The 18,007-nt window shown below is 43.6% G+C and overlaps 1 protein-coding gene across 3 annotated transcripts in view; it reads left to right on the plus strand.

Annotated features, from left to right (window-relative positions):
* The window catches only part of LOC132867447 (raftlin-like), a 240,865-nt gene that overhangs the window by 195,153 nt on the left and 27,705 nt on the right, over window positions 1-18,007 (plus strand). For all 3 annotated transcript variants that reach the window (XM_060900364.1, XM_060900366.1, XM_060900365.1), the window contains exon 9: window positions 13,235-13,338. In XM_060900364.1, the coding sequence (XP_060756347.1) occupies window positions 13,235-13,338 (104 nt within the window). The remainder of the gene's footprint in view (window positions 1-13,234; window positions 13,339-18,007) is intronic.

The following is an 18,007-nucleotide window of genomic DNA, read 5'->3' on the forward strand; positions in this document are numbered from 1 at the left end:
ACCTCCCGCACAAGCTCAGGCTCTTTCCCCCCCAGTGAAGTGACAGTCCATGTCCCAACAGCCAGCCGCTGTGTCCGGGGATCAGGTCGTCGAGGCCCCTGCCTTCGACTGCCACCCAATCCACACTGCACCAATCCGCTACTGCTACCTCTGTGGGTGGTGAACCCACAGGAGGTCGGGCCCACGTCACCTCTTCGGGCTGAGCCCGGCCAGGCCCCATGGGCAAAGGCCCGGCCACCAAGCGCTCGCATACGAGCCCCAACCCCAGGCCTGGCTCCAGGGTGGGGCCCCGGCTGCGTCATATCGGGCGACGTCACGGTCCTTGATTTTTTTCTCCATAGGGGTTTTTGGTGAACTGCTCTTGGTCTGGCCTGTCACCTAGGACCTGTCTGCCTTGGGAAACCCTGACAGGGGCATAATGCCCCCGACAACATAGCTCCTAGGATCATTCAAGCATACAAACCCTTCCACCACAATAAGGTGGCAGTTCTAGGAGGGGCCTTCATTATGTTTTCTTTTTTAATCTGAAAAGTGCTTTCTTGTGGAATATGCTGCTCAGATACAAACTTTTTTTTGTAAGATTTAATTTTATGCTGGAAAAAAGACGAACGTTTGGAACTCTAAAATGTTTTTGTAATGTTTTGACTCGATAATGTAGAAGTCATAAAATAGAAATCTATAATAAAGTTTGGCTAAGACTTTTGCACAGTACTGTGAATGAGTAGACTGGGCCTAATGCTGTGACATCAGGATGCAAATAAATCTTCCCATAAAGAGTCAATAAAGAACAAATTATAAACATAGTCCAGTATGAAGTGTCTAATTTTCACTACTTCCTACAGTAAAAGCAAGAAAGACTGAAAGTTGATGTAGGCGTCGGAGCAGTGTGATATCAGAAATGCAGAAAGATCATTAAAACGTGTCCTTTGGCAGTACTTTCCTGTCCGACTCCTGCGGAGGTGAGAAAAACACGAAGCAGTATTTTCAATGGGACAATTTTCACTTGAGATGTGTGAATCCATATGGACACAGCTGGATGTGAAGAATGGAAATATAACTCAGTTAAGAAACAAATGGCTGTACAGTAACTGAAGTCAGAGGTTACTTCACCTGAAAATATGCAACATCTTTAGGATGAGAGGATGAAAATATGGTATAATTGAACCTGACTTTTCATTCTAAGCTAACCTTGAGAAGTCTGTATTTTTCTTCCTGATGTAGTTGTAATAAAAATCAAAGCACAGATGTTTGTAACTATGCTGCGTTCACGTTTCTGCAGAAAAGATGTATGTGCAGAACATAATATTTAGAAATGAAACAAAAAACTCAAATTCCTTTCTAATAAAGTTACGCTCAGTTGAGGTCAGGAAGGAAAATATGGCGTGTTTATTTATTGTCTACTCTTCCTTTTGTTATGTGTGAACTAAACTCCGATACGTCTGACCGCAACTGGCGCATAAACTTGACCTTAGACAGCACTAATAACTGCGCTTCTTTGTCAAATCTATTCAAAGTAAACCTCAAGCATGTACCTAATTGCTGTTTGAGGTTACAATAACAAAAAGTAACTCAATAAATCACCAATAACACATTAAATATACTGTAATAACTACACTATAAAGGGGGAAAGAATGTTTTTGGTTACTAAAACGGTGCTACTGAGAACTCTTTCTGATACAGGAACGCTCAGTGTGGTTCTATGTAAAATATTTAAGCGTTCCCCCAAAGGCACAAAAAAAAGATTTTAAAAATAAGAGCATAGATTTGCATTACTGGAAGAAAGAAGAGAAAACTCGTGTTTTTAGATAAAGATTTAAAGAGTTAAAAGTTTCACATGAAATGTTACGGCGAAGTTAAAAGATTAGGTGTGAAAGTAAGAGAAAGCGAGTGAAGGAAGTGAAGGATGGAGGGAGTAAAGGGAGGAAGAGAGAAAGGGACTGAGGAGAGGAAAGAAAGAATAAATGAAGGAAGCATTCATTAAACGCTTTACAGTTATACCTTTTCTAAATGAGTTTGACTTAATTAATTTCCTAAAGAGAAGGCTTTTATTGTAGGGATTTACAGAGAACCTGTAAGTGTTCCCCAGGGAGGGAGGGAGGAAACAAAGGAAGAGAGGGCTGGAGGGAGTGTATGAAGGAAAAAGAGAGTGAAAGAAGGAAGGAAGGAAGGAAGGAAGGAAGGAAGGAAGGAAGGCCAGGGGGAGGGAGGGAAGGAAGGAAGGAAGGAAGGAAGGAAGGAAGGAAGGAAGGGAGGGAGGGAGGGCTGGAGGGAGTGAATGAAGGAAGAAGAGAGTGATGGAAGGAAGGAAAGACAGAAGGAAAGGAAAGGAAAGGGCTGGAGGGAGTGAATTAAGTAAGAAGAGAAGGAAGGAAGGAAGGAAGGAAGGAAGGAAGGAAGGAAGGAAGGAAGGAAGGAAGGAGGGGCTGGAGGGAGTGAAGGAAGGAAAGACAGAAAGAAGGAAAGGAGAGGGCTGGAGGAAGTGAAGGAAGGAAGGAAGGAAGGAAGGAAGGAAGGAAGGAAGGAAGGGCTGGAGGGAGTGAAGGAAGGAAGGAAGGAAGGCCAGGGGGAGTGAAGGAAGAAAGGAAGGAAGGAAGGCCAGGGGGAAGGAAGGAAAGACAGAAAGAAGGAAAGGAGAGGGCTGGAGGAAGTGAAGGAAGGAAGGAAGGAAGGAAGGAAGGGCTGGAGGGAGTGAAGGAAGGAAGGAAGGAAGGCCAGGGGGAGTGAAGGAAGAAAGGAAGGAAGGAAGGCCAGGGGGAAGGAAGGAAGGAAGGAAGGAGGGCTGGAGGGAGTGAATGAAGGAAGAAGAGCGTGATGGAAGGAAGGAAAGACAGAAGGAAAGGAAAGGAAAGGAAAGGAAAGGAAAGGAAAGGGCTGGAGGGAGTGAATGAAGTAAGAAGAGAAGGAAGGAAGGAAGGAAGGAAGGAAGGAAGGAAGGAAGGGCTGGAGGGAGTGAAGGAAGGAAAGACAGAAGGAAGGAAAGGAGAGGGCTGGAGGAAGTGAAGGAAGGAAGGAAGGGCTGGAGGGAGTGAAGGAAGGAAGGAAGGAAGGAAGGAAGGAAGGAAGGAAGAGGTGCTGGAGGGAGTGAATGAAGGAAGAAGAGAAGGAAGGAAGGAAGGAAGGAAGGAAGGAAGGAAGGAAGGAAGGAAGGAAGAGGTGCTGAAGGGAGTGAATGAAGGAAGAAGGGAAGGAAGGAAGGAAGGAAGGAAGGAAGGAAGGAAGGAGATAGTGAAGGAAGGAAGGAAGGAAGGAAGGAAGGAAGGAAGGAAGGAGAGAGTGATGGAAGGAAGGAAAGACAGAAGAAAGGAAAGGAAAGGCCTGGAGGGAGTGAATGAAGTAAGAAAAGAGTGAAGGAAGGAAGGAAGGAAGGAAGGAAGGAAGGAAGGAAGGAAGGAAGGGCTAGAGGGAGTGAATGAAGGAAGAAGAGAGTGAAGGAAAGAAGGAAAGACAGAGGGAAGGAAAGGAGAGGGCTGGAGGGAGTGAATGAAGGGAGTGAAAGAAGGGCTGGAGGAAGTGAATGAAGGGAGAAGAGAGGGAAGGAAGGAAGGGTTTTTGAATGATTTACTTTAAGAACTTTCTAAATACAGTATGTTCTTCTCGGAAGAAAGAAGGAAAAAAGGGAATAAAAGAAGAAGGGAAGGAAGGGAAGGGAAGGAAAGAAGGGAGTAAAAGAAGGAAGGAATTAAACAAAGGAAGAGAGAGCTGGAAGGAGTGAATGAAGAGAGAAGAGAGTGATGAGAGTGACTTCCTTCCTTCTTTTATTTCCTTCCTTCCTTCCTTCCTTCCTTCCATCACTCCCTTCTCCCTTCATTCACTCCCTCCAGCCCTCTTTTCACTTCCTTCACTCAGAACATTTCACTAAGGGAAGTCTTTGATTGTGGACTTTTACACAGAACCTTTAAGCGTTTCTCGAAAGAGATCAGGGAAGGACAGAAGGAAGAGAGTAAAAGAAAGAAGAAAGGAAAGGGGAAGGAAGGCAGGGAGAACAGAAGAAGGAAGATATAAAAGAATGAGGAGAGGAGGTGATTAAAAGAAGGAAGGAAGGAGAAAAGGAGTGAAGGAAGGGAGAAGGAAAGAGAACAGGAAGTAAGGGTTCTTTGAATGATTTACTTTTCAAACTGACAGTGTCGTCTGTTAAAGGCTTTATATCAAACCTTTAAACATTTCTCAATCAGGACAAACACAATAGCATTCAGGACGCGAGCTGTAATGTTTCTGTTACTCTGAGACGCTCTGTCTGCGAAATGAGAACGCGTAACGCACAAAATATATTACAGTTCTGAAGGCAGACGTATGAAATATCGTGCCTGTGTTGTTTTGGAAAATGAAATGTGTGTCTTTTTAGATAGACGACCTAAAAAGTCTCAGAATATTGAATGTTATTTGGGTTTGGCTTCAGTGTGCTATGGTTAGAGAATGAGATTCTGCTGACTCAACAGAACAATATATATATTTTTAGAAGTTTTTTGCTTTTTTTTTTTGCTTACGTGTGTCGGTGTGTAACCCGAAGTGCACCACCAGGCCTGATTCCAACACAAACACATCCTCACCTTATCTCCACAGTCCCTCCAGGAGCCACCACCGCTGCTGAGGCCAATGTAAATAAGCACACCCACGTTTAAGCCTGTGAAGTCTGCCTCAGCGTTTTAACACACTGAGCAACGCAGCAATACACTCCAGTCTGGGCAAAAGGGCAAATCTACTGGTGTACAGTAACTGTAGCTCAGAGGCTCCCTAAAGAGCGGCTTCATTTGATCAGTTATGAAAAACAAACAAATCCTTTCATTCTATACAAATATAACCTAAAACTTTACAGGCATGTTGTCTCATCTCATCTCATCTCATTATCTCTAGCTGCTCTATCTTGTTCTACAGAGTCGCAGGCAAGCTGGAGCCTATCCCAGCTGACTACGGGCGAAAGGCGGGGTACACCCTGGACAAGTCGCCAGGTCATCACAGGGCTGACACATAGACACAGACAACCATTCACACTCACATTCACACCTACGCTCAATTTAGAGTCACCAGTTAACCTAACCTGCATGTCTTTGGACTGTGGGGGAAACCGGAGCACCCAGAGGAAACCCACGGGGAGAACATGCAAACTCCGCACAGAAAGGCCCTCGCCGGCCACGGGGCTCAAACCTGGACCTTCTTGCTGCGAGGCAACAGCGCTAACCACTACACCACCGTGCCACCCCCAGGCATGTTGTAGGAACGATAAAATATACCACTTGGTAGACTGTAATAACTTACGCAGGGAATCGTGTGGTGGACGCGTCACATAAACAAACTGAAAAATGTGTGTAATTGGAGATACGGTGATTTTTTTTTAACATTTACAGTTTAATGAACATTTAAAGAAGGAGTCCTCAGTGTTAATACTTTATAACACTCAGAGGTAAAGCAGTAATTTATAAATTTTCCGACAGAAGGTCAGAGGAGAGGCTGGTTAGGAAACAACTGTCTATAGCTGCTGTAATGTAAATAAATAGCTTTAGCATATTTAGCATAAATGGATAAAACAAGAATGAATTATTTTTTAATAAATTAAAAAAAAACTTTGGTGATTATTTTCCTTCAGCTATATGCACCTAAGTGTTTTATTGCATATAAGTTTGCATACATGTCAACCTATACGGAATGTCCGTATTTTATACGGATTTGATTCAATAAACGTAGTATACGGGCGTATAAATAAAGTTATACGGATTCTTTAAAAAAACTTCAATATTTATTTAGAGCTATAATCAATTCCCACGATGACAAAAGAGCGCATAACATTTACAAACGTACTGTACGCCACAGACAGCCAGTAAAGAGTCTTATGAAATCGCGCGTTATCTTGTGGTAGCGAGACTTCGTTCCACTTTTGATCATGCGCACATCGCATTGCGAGAATCCCGCCAACCATGAAGTCATAGACATATAAACATAGACGCCGGCTTCTGCGTAGAATCATACGACATCCTCGCCGCCATATTGGATGTGGCAAAGTGGAGATTCTTCAACCGTCTCTGGTATAGCGTCTAGACAGTAGCCGAGAATAAAGATGCCTCATTCATGTGCTGCGTTTAACTGTACCAACAGGTTTACCGTCCAAACGAGATCACATGGGATTACCTTTCACAGGTGAGACTGGAAAAATACTTTTCATTGTATTTGGTCATTATAACGTCATTTTACGAACAGATTTTCCTGACTTTGTGGCTAATATGAAGTCTCGTGCATAATAGCCGCTCGGTGAAACCTGTCTCCAAACAACGAAGTATTTCCTTCGTAACTACGCTGATAACACTTTGTGTTTTTGTCAAACATTGGAGCTTTGTATTCATTCTGAAGGTTTATTGTTATTAATCTCATCTCATCTCATTATCTCTAGCCGCTTTATCCTGTTCTACAGGGTCGCAGGCAAGCTGGAGCCTATCCCAGCTGACTACGGGCGAAAGGCGGGGTACACCCTGGACAAGTCGCCAGGTCATCACAGGGCTGACACATAGACACAGACAACCATTCACACTCACATTCACACCTACGCTCAATTTAGAGTCACCAGTTAACCTAACCTGCATGTCTTTGGACTGTGGGGGAAACCGGAGCACCCGGAGGAAACCCACGCGGACACGGGGAGAACATGCAAACTCCACACAGAAAGGCCCTCACCGGCCACGGGGCTCGAACCCGGACCTTCTTGCTGTGAGGCAACAGCGCTAACCACTACACCACCGTGCCGCCCTATTGTTATTAATATTGAATAAAAAGTAACTTGGCTATATCATTGTTAATTATCATTCAAATTTTAGGTAAATTATTTTAATTTGCATCTTATACGGATTTTATAAGGGAAATATGGATTTTGGAGGTTGGTTATACAGGTTTGATTGACCAAAGGTTGACATGTATGAGTTTGTTTGTTTGTTTACTTAACAGTTATTCCACAAACTTGAGTCATACATGAGCTGATAGCCGACGAGGCGCATACGGTAGCACCAAGTTGTCTACAAGCCATGTACGATGAGATTGAGTAGAATAACTGTTTCATTCTATCCACATTCACTGGATTTTGAGAAACAGAGCATTTTTATTTTTTGCAAATTCGATACAAAACATCCGACAGAATCATTTCCACTTAGAATGTAAGCAAAGCGACGAAATGACAGGAGCAATTGTGAAACATGCGATAATAATTCTTGAAAAATTATTTTTAAAAGATGCGTTCCTACCATCATATACTTTCATTCCACATTTTGTTGCTTTTTTTGTATTTTTTGAGGTTTTGTTTTCGAGTAGAGTTTTTATTTCGTTCTCAGTTGGTTCAACAACACGCTCTGCCATTTTGTTTTTTTTCTACTCACAGTATATGAGCTGATAGCCTTGTAGTAGAGTAGCCAATCAGAGCACACAATTGCTCATATCCAGTGAATGTGGCTAGAATATATCAGTGTTGTAGTCGAGTCACTAAACCTCGAGTCCAAGTCCAGTCTCAAGTGCCCAGTGTTCAAGTCCAAGTCATTAAAGAAAATTTTGAGTCGAGTCCGAGAACAAGGTTCCAACTGCACCATTTGACGGTGTCTGTTGCTGCCTTTAAGTGAAAGCGTCTCTGCTGCTGTGTTGGACTAACGTTCCTGCTCGACTGCCTCATTTTCGTTAATAGGCTACAGATAAAAAGCTTGTTCATCGCTCAGCAAGCCCCGCCCACTATCAACAGGGCAAAGAACATGACAGAGGGTTAACACTAGCTAGTTCATCGCTCAGCAAGCCCCGCCCACTATTAACAGAGCAATGAACATAGCATGTCACTTCCTTCTCTGGGTGGAGTCTTACCAAATAATGATTGAAGTTCGAGGTTGTCCCCGTCGTCTCCTTGATAGTTCTACATATGGAACACACAGCAGTGCATTTTTTCCCGCTGCACAAGAAGTCTGTATCAGCAAAGTGGACAATCCTAAGGGCGTCTCTCCAGGCATTTTAGCGCCATTAACGTTAGTTTGTTCCTGAACATGATGTATGAACAGGTGAATGTGCATTCTCTTGCACAAGTGTAAAAATTAATGTAGATATAAATATCTTATGCCAAATTATTATGGCATGTTACAAAAAGTAAAGAAAAAATCAGATTCCTCGTCTCCAATTTACGAGTCCGAATGCAGTTAATGCACAAGTCTGAGTCCAAGTCATCAGTGCTCAAGTCCAAGTCAAGTCATTGGACTCAAGTACTATAAGCCTGATATATATATAGTCATCTCATTTCATTATCTGTAGCCACTTTATCCTGTTCTACAGGGTCGCAGGCAAGCTGGAGCCTATCCCAGCTGACTACGGGCGAAAGGCGGGGTACACCCTGGACAAGTCGCCAGGTCATCACAGGGCCGACACATAGACACAGACAACCATTCACACTCACATTCACACCTACGGTCAATTTAGAGTCACCAGTTAACCTAACCTGCATGTCTTTGGACTGTGGGGGAAACCGGAGCACCCGGAGGAAACCCACGGGGAGAACATGCAAACTCCGCACAGAAAGGCCCTCGCCGGCCACGGGGCTCGAACCCGGACCTTCTTGCTGTGAGGCGGCAGCGCTAACCACTACACCACCGTGCCGCCCCATTTTATATTTTATAAGGTCCCGGTCACACCGCCCGAACTTTGCTGGAGCGTTCCTGGAGCGGTGAAAAAAATTCATCACCGCTCGTAACCGTTCACCACCGTTTAACAAAAGTTGGCCCCTGTTAAAGCAACGCCGTATACGCTCGGCCACCGCTGATGTTTCTCGAGGGGCCCTCCTACCGCTCCGAAAGTTTTGAGCTGCACAAAATATTGCGAGCAGTGAGGAGGGGGCAATTTTCCGCCCCGGCAAAGTTCACCCCCGCTCCACCAACACCCAGTCAAAGTTTGGCACCGCTAGACGTAAGTTCGTGGACGCTTGGGTCCGCTAGGCCAACGCAGAAATCTTGAATGCTGGACCACCGCTGCTTCGCCAGCGTTGCCCGGGCGGCGATTAAACGTTGCACAAACTTCGGTGGAGCGGTTGTAAGCGTTTTACGAGCGGACACAGGGTTGCTGGAACGGTGTCGGGCGTTGAAGCAGCTATCCATGGCGGCGATGAACTTTGGTTTGGCGTTGGTATAGAGGTGTCGGAGTGGGACCAGAATTTGGCTATAAATACGGGAGAAATGGACCAGGAGCTCATTTGGAATCGAGCTGCCGTTGAGTTCAGACCTCATCTATATCGAATTTGCTCAAAGTTACAGTAAAACTGTATCACCATGGATGCTGAGAGACTTGCTATGATTGGTGCTAAACCAACTTTATACCCCCGCCAAGCCAAAGCCCGCATGCGCAGAACGCCGCTATACCAACGCTCGCTACCGCTCGCTACCGCTAAACCAACGCTAAAGCAACGCCGGCTTCAGTGGTGCACCGCTAAGCCAACGCCCGTGTTTTCGATTTTTTTTTCCCATTTTGTGCGCGGTGACGAGCGTTGTCGAAATTCGGCCTCCCCTCCCTACCGTTCAAGGAACGCTCCAGCAAAGTTTGGGCGGTGTGACCGGGGCCTAAAATAAAAAATATTGTCTTTATGTTCTTTAGATTAAAATTTTTTTTGGAAACATTTTTTTCAAGGAGAACGGAAGTCATTTTTAAACTTGCTTTATTTCTTAATTAACGTGTTATTCAATTACGTTTTCGGTTTTAGTAACCTTATATTGTGACTCGTATTGGCAACTAATTGCAATTAAATATTATACTTATCGGCCTATGCGGTTTTTAGCCGTGTTGAATTTAGTGCGTTTGGTCCACGGCAGGCGTCGCTTATCCGCGCGATCTTCACGAGACTTGTGCGAGACTTCGAAACGTGAAGTGTCAGCCAGGTGTCAGTGCCGCCATTTTGAAAACTGTTTTCCGAACGAAATGTTGCACAAAAACGAGTTTAAATGACGATCACTGCAGACTTTTTTCAAACTTTCCTGATTGCTATCAAAACAAACAAACCTTCCGGCTTGATTACGTCAGCGTTCGAAAGAGGGCGCGCGCATCTTTTGACAACGTTGGCAGATGTCGGTCACTTTGATTTCCGCTGTACGTTTTACTTCTATCCTACGATGTCTTGCACAGGTCTCAACTAAGCTTGTTTACGGCCATTGCTTTGACATACGGACTGATATATTACAGAGCATATTTCAGACACTCATAACTTGCTATAGCAGCGACAAAATAGCGATCAAAAATGCATTCCGATAGTTAATAAAATGAGAGAGATAGAATTTTGATAATAAAAAATATGCCTTCGTACTTTCATGATTGAAAGTAACACACATGCACAAAGTTTTCTGTGGCTGTAACCATGACAACATACTGTATATTCCATAACATTGTATGTATGTGTGTGTAGATCATGCTTTGCGTTCAGTCTGAGTGTATGTCTGCGTGCAAACGAACAGCGGATTGACACGTGACATGGTTTCCTTTGAGGGCAGCTTCAGTTAAACCACAGTGTCTTGTTGACTTGGCTGTTATCAACATGAGTGCAGCAGTGAGCTCACTGAAACCGCACACTTTCACAAAAACAGCCCTCATTTGGTGACATGAATTTATTTTAAACTTGCATACAGTATTACTTCTCTAATTAACACGAACATGAACTTTAACATCTGTCTTTATAAACCCTGAGGATTATCAGTCCTTTTATTTCGGGCTTATTTGGAATTCAAAGCCTTTTCTAATAAACTTCAGAGGAGCTTAAAAACTGGATAGTTTAATTTAAAATCATTAATCACCACCCAGGATTGAGGTGAATTTCATTACCATCACAAATGCTTTTAATTATCTGGATTTTACAATATATTAATTTGGAATATGACGGACATAAATGTAAATGGATTATCCGTGGAGAAGTAATCAAGTGTGTGTGTGTGTTGTGTGAAATGAGCACATACACTCACCGGCTTATTTAATACAAATTTAGCATACTCCTCGTATATAGTAGCTGTCATTTGTGCTGCAGATTGAACAGTGTAGTAAGGATTCTTGTGCAACATTCACCGGCCACTTTATTAGGAACACCCATTAGCTCCACCTGCTTTGGTTTGATGCGGTTCTCTAATCAGTCGATCCCTCGACAGCAGCACGATGCATCAAATCACGCAGATACAAATCAAGAGCTTCAGTTAATGTTCACAATGTTCGAACATCCGAATGGGAAAAATTGTGATCTGACGGTGAAGTGTGACTTTCTTTCACTGTGGCGTGGGTGTTGGTTTGAGTCAGATGAGTATTTTTGGTTCGAGTATTTCAGAAACTGCTGATCCCCTCCTTGGGTTTTCACACACAACAGTCTCGAGAGTTCACACCAGACCTGGGCATTGTACAGCCCCAGGGCCACATCTGGCCCTTTGTCTGTCCCTGACCAGCCTGCCTAAGGTCAACGTGAAATTACAAATTAAACATAAATAAGTCTACATCATGCACAACACACGATGCTGCGATGCTTTTATTTTGAAGGTGTCTGGGTTTTTTTTTCCTTTTTTTTAATTTATGTACGTTCGTACATTCGTGTGCGTGCGTATGCATTGTCCTTTTTACTGTTTACGTCAGATGCGAGTTAGCCGTTAGCCCTCGAAAATGTGGTAACTGGACAGCAACCAAATAGAAATAACACATCGAACTTGTATAAAGTTGATTAAATGCTGCTCTTTGAAATACTGCAAAAAAACAATGCACATTTTCAAAGCTGTAATGTTAAAAGAATCTCATCTCATCTCATTATCTCTAGCCGCTTTATCCTGTTCTACAGGGTCGCAGGCAAGCTGGAGCCTATCCCAGCTGACTACGGGCGAAAGGCGGGGTACACCCTGGACAAGTCGCCAGGTCATCACAGGGCTGACACATAGACACAGACAACCATTCACACTCACATTCACACCTACGGTCAATTTAGAGTCACCAGTTAACCTAACCTGCATGTCTTTGGACTGTGGGGGAAACCGGAGCACCCGGAGGAAACCCACGCGGACACGGGGAGAACATGCAAACTCCGCACAGAAAGGCCATCGCCGGCCCCGGGGCTCGAACCTGGACCTTCTTGCTGTGAGGCGACAGCGCTAACCACTACACCACCGTGCCACCCTGTTAAAAGAATGTTTAAAATAAAATAAAATAATGATATAATATTTGGCCTGCTCTACATTTTCATAGCCTAATCAAAACCGGACAATTTGCTGTTGTTTTAACAAAGTTAAATTGAGCAGAGTTAAGTTCAGCCTATTGGTTCGGCCCTCCACGACAGTCCAAGTTTCTCATGTGGCCCCTTAGGAAAATTAATTGCCCAGCCCTGGTTTACACAGATACAGTAGAATGGTGCAAAAAACAAAAAACAGTGAGTGAGTGAGTGAGTGAGTGAGTGAGTGAGTGAGTGAGTGACAGTTCTGTGGGTGGAAAAAACAAACGCCTTGTTGATAAGAGAGGGAGGTCAGAGGAAACTGGCCAGGTTGGTTCGAGCTTTTTTGCCAGGAAAGATATACACTACTGTTCAAAAGTTTGGGGTCACTTTGAAATGTCCTTATTTTTGAAAGAAAAGCACTGTTCTTTTCAATGAAGATCACTTTAAACTAATCAGAAATCCACTCTATACATTGCTAATGTGCTAAATGACTATTCTAGCTGCAAATGTCTGGTTTTCGGTGCAATATCTCCATAGGTGTATAGAGGCCCATTTCCAGCAACTCTCACTCCAGTGTTCTAATGGTACAATGTGTTTGCTCATTGCCTCAGAAGGCTAATGGATGATTAGAAAACCCTTGTACAATCATGTTAGCACAGCTGAAAACAGTTGAGCTCTTTAGAGAAGCTATAAAACTGACCTTCCTTTGAGCAGATTGAGTTTCTGGAGCATCACATTTGTGGGGTCGATTAAATGCTCAAAACGGCCAGAAAAATGTCTTGACTATATTTTCTATTCATTTTACAACTTATGGTGGGAAATAAAAGTGTGACTTTTCATGGAAAACACAAATTTGTCTGGGTGACCCCAAACTTTTGAACGGTAGTGTAGTAACTCATATAATCACTCTTTATAACCGTGGTGAGCAGAAAAGCATCTCAGCATGCAACAGAAAACAGAAGACCACATTGGGTTCCACTCCTGCAGCCAAGAACAGGGATCTTAGAATCAAGAATAAGTTCTTATTAAAGTGGCCGGTGAGTGTAGTCTCTGATTCTGACTCTGCATTTTGTACAGGGGGTTCAGGTGAAGACGGACTACGTCCCTCTGCTGCAGTCTCTGGCTTCATTCGGATGGAGGCTCACCTGTGTGTTGCCCACACCCATCGTCAAGACCAACAGGTAGCTCTCTTTTCTTACACGCTTTGTTTTAGTCACTTTTTCTGAACACACTGTGCACATCCTCTACAAACCCTCCATGTATTTCCCTGAAAAATAAATATATATATATATATATATATATATATATATATATCCATGATTTGTGATCCTCACTCATAACAATGGAAATGAATTTTCAGTTCTGGAGGCGGAAAATGAAATAATTAGGCACCATGTGAATTTTAAAAAAGTTATAATTTAACAGCATGTTCTACCAGAGAGAGAGAGAGAGAGAGTTTTGTCTTCTTTGTGGTATGACAATAGCTTTTCCATTGTATTGTATGATACAAATTTGAAGGCTGCTCATTGGATCAAATAGTTTGCATATTTTTTTTCTTTAATGTAAAAATTGTGACTGCATAAATATTCATACACCCATTGCTTGTGACTTCAATATAAATACACCTCTTTCTGGAAGACTGCAAAGTTTATTAGAGAACATACAGTACTGTGCAAAAGTCTAGGCACCCTAGATATATTTTTTTTCATGCAAACATTACAGAAACATTTTAGAGTTCCAAATGTTTGGCTTTTTTCCAGCACAAAATTAAATTCATTCATTATCTCTAGCCGCTTTATCCTTCTACAGGGTCGCAGGCAAGCTGGAGCCTATCCCAGCTGACTACGGGCGAAAGGCGGGGTACACCCTGGACAAGTCGCCAGGTCATCACAGGGCTGACACATAGACACAGACAACCATTCACACTCACATTCACACCTACGGTCAATTTGGAGTCACCAGTTAACCTAACCTGCATGTCTTTGGACTGTGGGGGAAACCGGAGCACCCGGAGGAAACCCACGCGGACACGGGGAGAACATGCAAACTCCGCACAGAAAGGCCCTCGCCGGCCCCGGGGCTCGAACCCAGGACCTTCTTGCTGTGAGGCGACAGCGCTAACCACTACACCACCGTGCCGCCACAAAATTAAATGTTACAGAAAAAAAATGTTTGTCTCTGAGCAGCATAATACCACAAGAGAGCACTTTTCAGATTAAAAAAGAAAACATAATGAAGGCTACTGGAAAATTTTGGGTGCAAAATGAAGAAGCGAGTGTGACAGTCAAACTGTCCAGAAGACCTTTGGCAGGTTCTGTAAGAGGCTCAGTAAAACCTACAGCTCATTTCCGCATAAAACTGCACTCATTGAACCTCAGACTCTTTTAAAGGGGTACCAAATATAATATATACAGTTGCTGATGTGACAAAGTAACGTATTCTATCAAATTTATATACTAGAAAACAACGAAATATCTTGGTAATTGTAAATATAATACTTTATACGCTAAACCGCACAAGAGTCGCCATTTTTAAAAGACCGTGACGTCAGCGCTACCCACTGCACTAGCGGAACTCTCCGAAATAGAGGAGATAAGCGTGTAATCATGGCGTCGGGCGCATCAAGTGAAAGCGACAGCTCTGTCGAATCATACGAAGAGATCCCGCAAGACACACTGCAAGCAGGCTATGGCTTAGAAGGGTACCAGTTTGAACCTAGGAGAGGTACTCTCAACTTCGGTGATGAAATAAGAGAAGAAAGCTCGGACGACGGCGAGGATGAGACTGATGCTGACCATGGGCGTGGCGAGCGTGGGGCAGAGCGTCTGCGTGCAGGTGACACGGCGTGGTGCTCGTGCGGAAAATGTAACGTGGAGTTGCTCACGAGTCCAGCAGAATTTATTTGCTGCAATGAGATAGGCGCCACCCGTGGACTTGCGAAATCGTCGCAAGAGGCAGAAACAGGTATTTCACACGTGCTATTCCCAACCTCAATGAGCCAACACAACTGGGCACATACACACGTCATGAGTGTTAAGCAGAGAAAATGAACGTGCATTCTGATTGGATAAAATTAATATCATGGCGGGCTGTTCAAACTGCGGAAATAGTTTGCTCAAGCTACTTTCAGAACACTATAACTTTCCAAACTTAGAACAAAAAACTTTTGTAAGTCTCGAATAAGGTTCGTTAATGTGTGTTTTATTGTTATATTTACTCTATATATTGCCCTCTGTTCCCCTTTAAAGCAAAGGGTCATCTCACACCAAATATTGACTTTGCATTTATTTATGTATTATGGCTTATTGCTTACTGTTTATAGTATTTTTTTTTAAGTTGAAACATTTCATTTCATTATTTTTAAGCCATTTTTGGTCGACAGCATTTCTTTACATGTACCTAAGACTTTTGCACAGAAAGAAGAAAGAAAAAGAAACCTTTATTCATGACATGCACACTTCAAGCAAGGTGAAATTCATCCTCTGCATTTAACCCATCTGAAGCAGTGAACACACGCACACACTCAGAGCAGTGGGCAGCCACACCAGAGCACCCGGGGAGCAGTCAGGGGTTCGGTACCTTGCTCAAGGGCACCTCAGCCCAAGGCCGCCCCACGTCAACCTAACTGCATGTCTTTGAATTGTGGGGGAAACCGGAGCACCCGGAGGAAACCCACGCAGACACGGGGAGAACATACAAACTCCACACAGAAAGGCCCTCGCCGGGCGCTGGGTTCGAACCCGGAACCTTCTTGCTGTGAGGCGACCATGCTAACCACTACACCACCATGCCGCCCTGTACCTCAACAAAGAGCATTATAAAGACCAAAGAGCTCTCAAAACCAGCACAAAGTTCTGGAAGAGTTAAGGTTAGTTTTAAAAAATAATCCTAAATTTTGATCCCACAAAGCACTGTTGCATCCGTTATTTTAAAAAATGGAAAAATACGGCACAACCCTGTTTCGGTCTAGAGGAGTCCGTCCACCAAAATCCAGTGCCTAGATTAAAAGTGGATTAGCCAGAGAAGCCAGCAAGAGACTAATGCCGCTTTTCCACTACCAACGCGGCTGAGTCGGGCTGAGCCGTGCCGTGCTGAGTTGGGCTGAGTCGAGCTGAGTGGGGCTGTTGGAGTTGCATTTCGACTATAACCGCGCTGAACCGTGCTGGCTGGAAGTGGGTGGACACATTGGGTGGAGTTAGCGAAAGTGGGTGGACGTCACGTGATGTCGTTAGGCGGCGCAAACAGTGACATCAGTGATCTTTTAAGCGGTAGTCTCACGACCCGGATAGTAAACAATAAACATGGAGGACATGGAGTCGTTAGTGTTGCTGGTCTTGGTGCTGTGGCTTGTTGGCACCGACAACACCAACAGATACTGGCAAGAGCGTATAGATGAGGCGAGGCGCATAAGGCTTCAGAAATTTTCGTAATTCTTCTTCTTCCGGGTTTACGGTGTTTACAGATCCCAGCGTGCTCGCGGGGTGTGTGTGGGCATGTGAGGACACTCCTCCTCACCAATCAGTGCACAGGGGAGTGTCTGCTCATGCCCCTAGCCTCACTCGGCTCGCTTTGGCTCGCTTCAGCCCCACTTCAAAACGGTGCGAGTTTTAGGGGCTAAGCAGGGCTGAAGCGAGCTGAGTCGTGCTGTTCTTTGGTAGTTGAAACGCGAGCCGTGTCGGGCTGAAGTGAGCTGAAAAAGGGTAGTGGAAAAGGGCCATAAGGGTAATTCTAAAAAAGATGCCACCACCACCACCACCACCATGAGATGGAGTTCTGAAAGTGATGGGTTTCTGAGGAAAAAAAGAGCAGTGGTTATAAATGAATAATTTTATGGGTTTGTTTTTTTTCCAGGGCAATTTTTCATGCAAATGCCAGCCTTAGAGTTCAAGAATAAAGTTGTAAGCATAGGAAAACTAATTGTGTTTAAATTGTCTTTATTTTACTTTGGTGTTTCTTGGTTTGTTTTTCATTTCTGATTCAGTTGTTTCATACAGCTTAATTTCTCCAGTTTGTACAGTTTGGATTATAAAATGTCTTCTCTGTATCACTAGATTTTCCACAGTTAAATAATGAATAGGCATGTAATGATTCACCAAACTCACGATTCAGTTCGATTTCCTCTCGATATTTTAAAGTAAATGAAAAAATTTATAAATTAACAAAAAATGCACCATTTATTTTTGTAGTTTTTATGAACTTAAATATTCCTTTTGTTAGATTTAAAAAATCCTTTTAAAAAAACATTTTTTCATTTTCTTAAAAACCAACAAATAATTATTTATCCAGGGCGGCACGGTGGTGTAGTGGTTAGCGCTGTCGCCTCACAGCAAGAAGGTCCTGGGTTCAAGCCCCGGGGCCGGCGAGGGCCTTTCTGTGCGGAGTTTGCATGTTCTCCCCGTGTCCGCGTGGGTTTCCTCTGGGTGCTCCGGTTTCCCCCACAGTCCAAAGACATGCAGGTTAGGTTAACTGGTGACTCTAAATTGAGCGTAGGTGTGAATGTGAGTGTGAATGGTTGTCTGTGTCTATGTGTCAGCCCTGTGATGAGCTGGCGACTTGTCCAGGGTGTACCCCGCCTTTCGCCCGTAGTCAGCTGGGATAGGCTCCAGCTTGCCTGCGACCCTGTAGAAGGATAAAGCGGCTAGAGATAATGAGATGAGATGAGAATTATTTATCCACATTTGTAAATGTCGGCGCAAAACATAATAGCCTGTTAACTAAAATTGGACATTTCTTCATAAACTTTTTCAAACATTTGTACTACATCCACCCGCTTCTCTTTTCTTTAGTTTTCAGCAGTCTGTAAAAAGAAAGCTCTGATTTCTTTAAATGTATCTGTACAGTCAATCAGAC

The sequence above is a fragment of the Neoarius graeffei genome, chromosome 19, assembly GCF_027579695.1.
Source record: "Neoarius graeffei isolate fNeoGra1 chromosome 19, fNeoGra1.pri, whole genome shotgun sequence".
Lineage (NCBI taxonomy): Eukaryota > Metazoa > Chordata > Actinopteri > Siluriformes > Ariidae > Neoarius > Neoarius graeffei.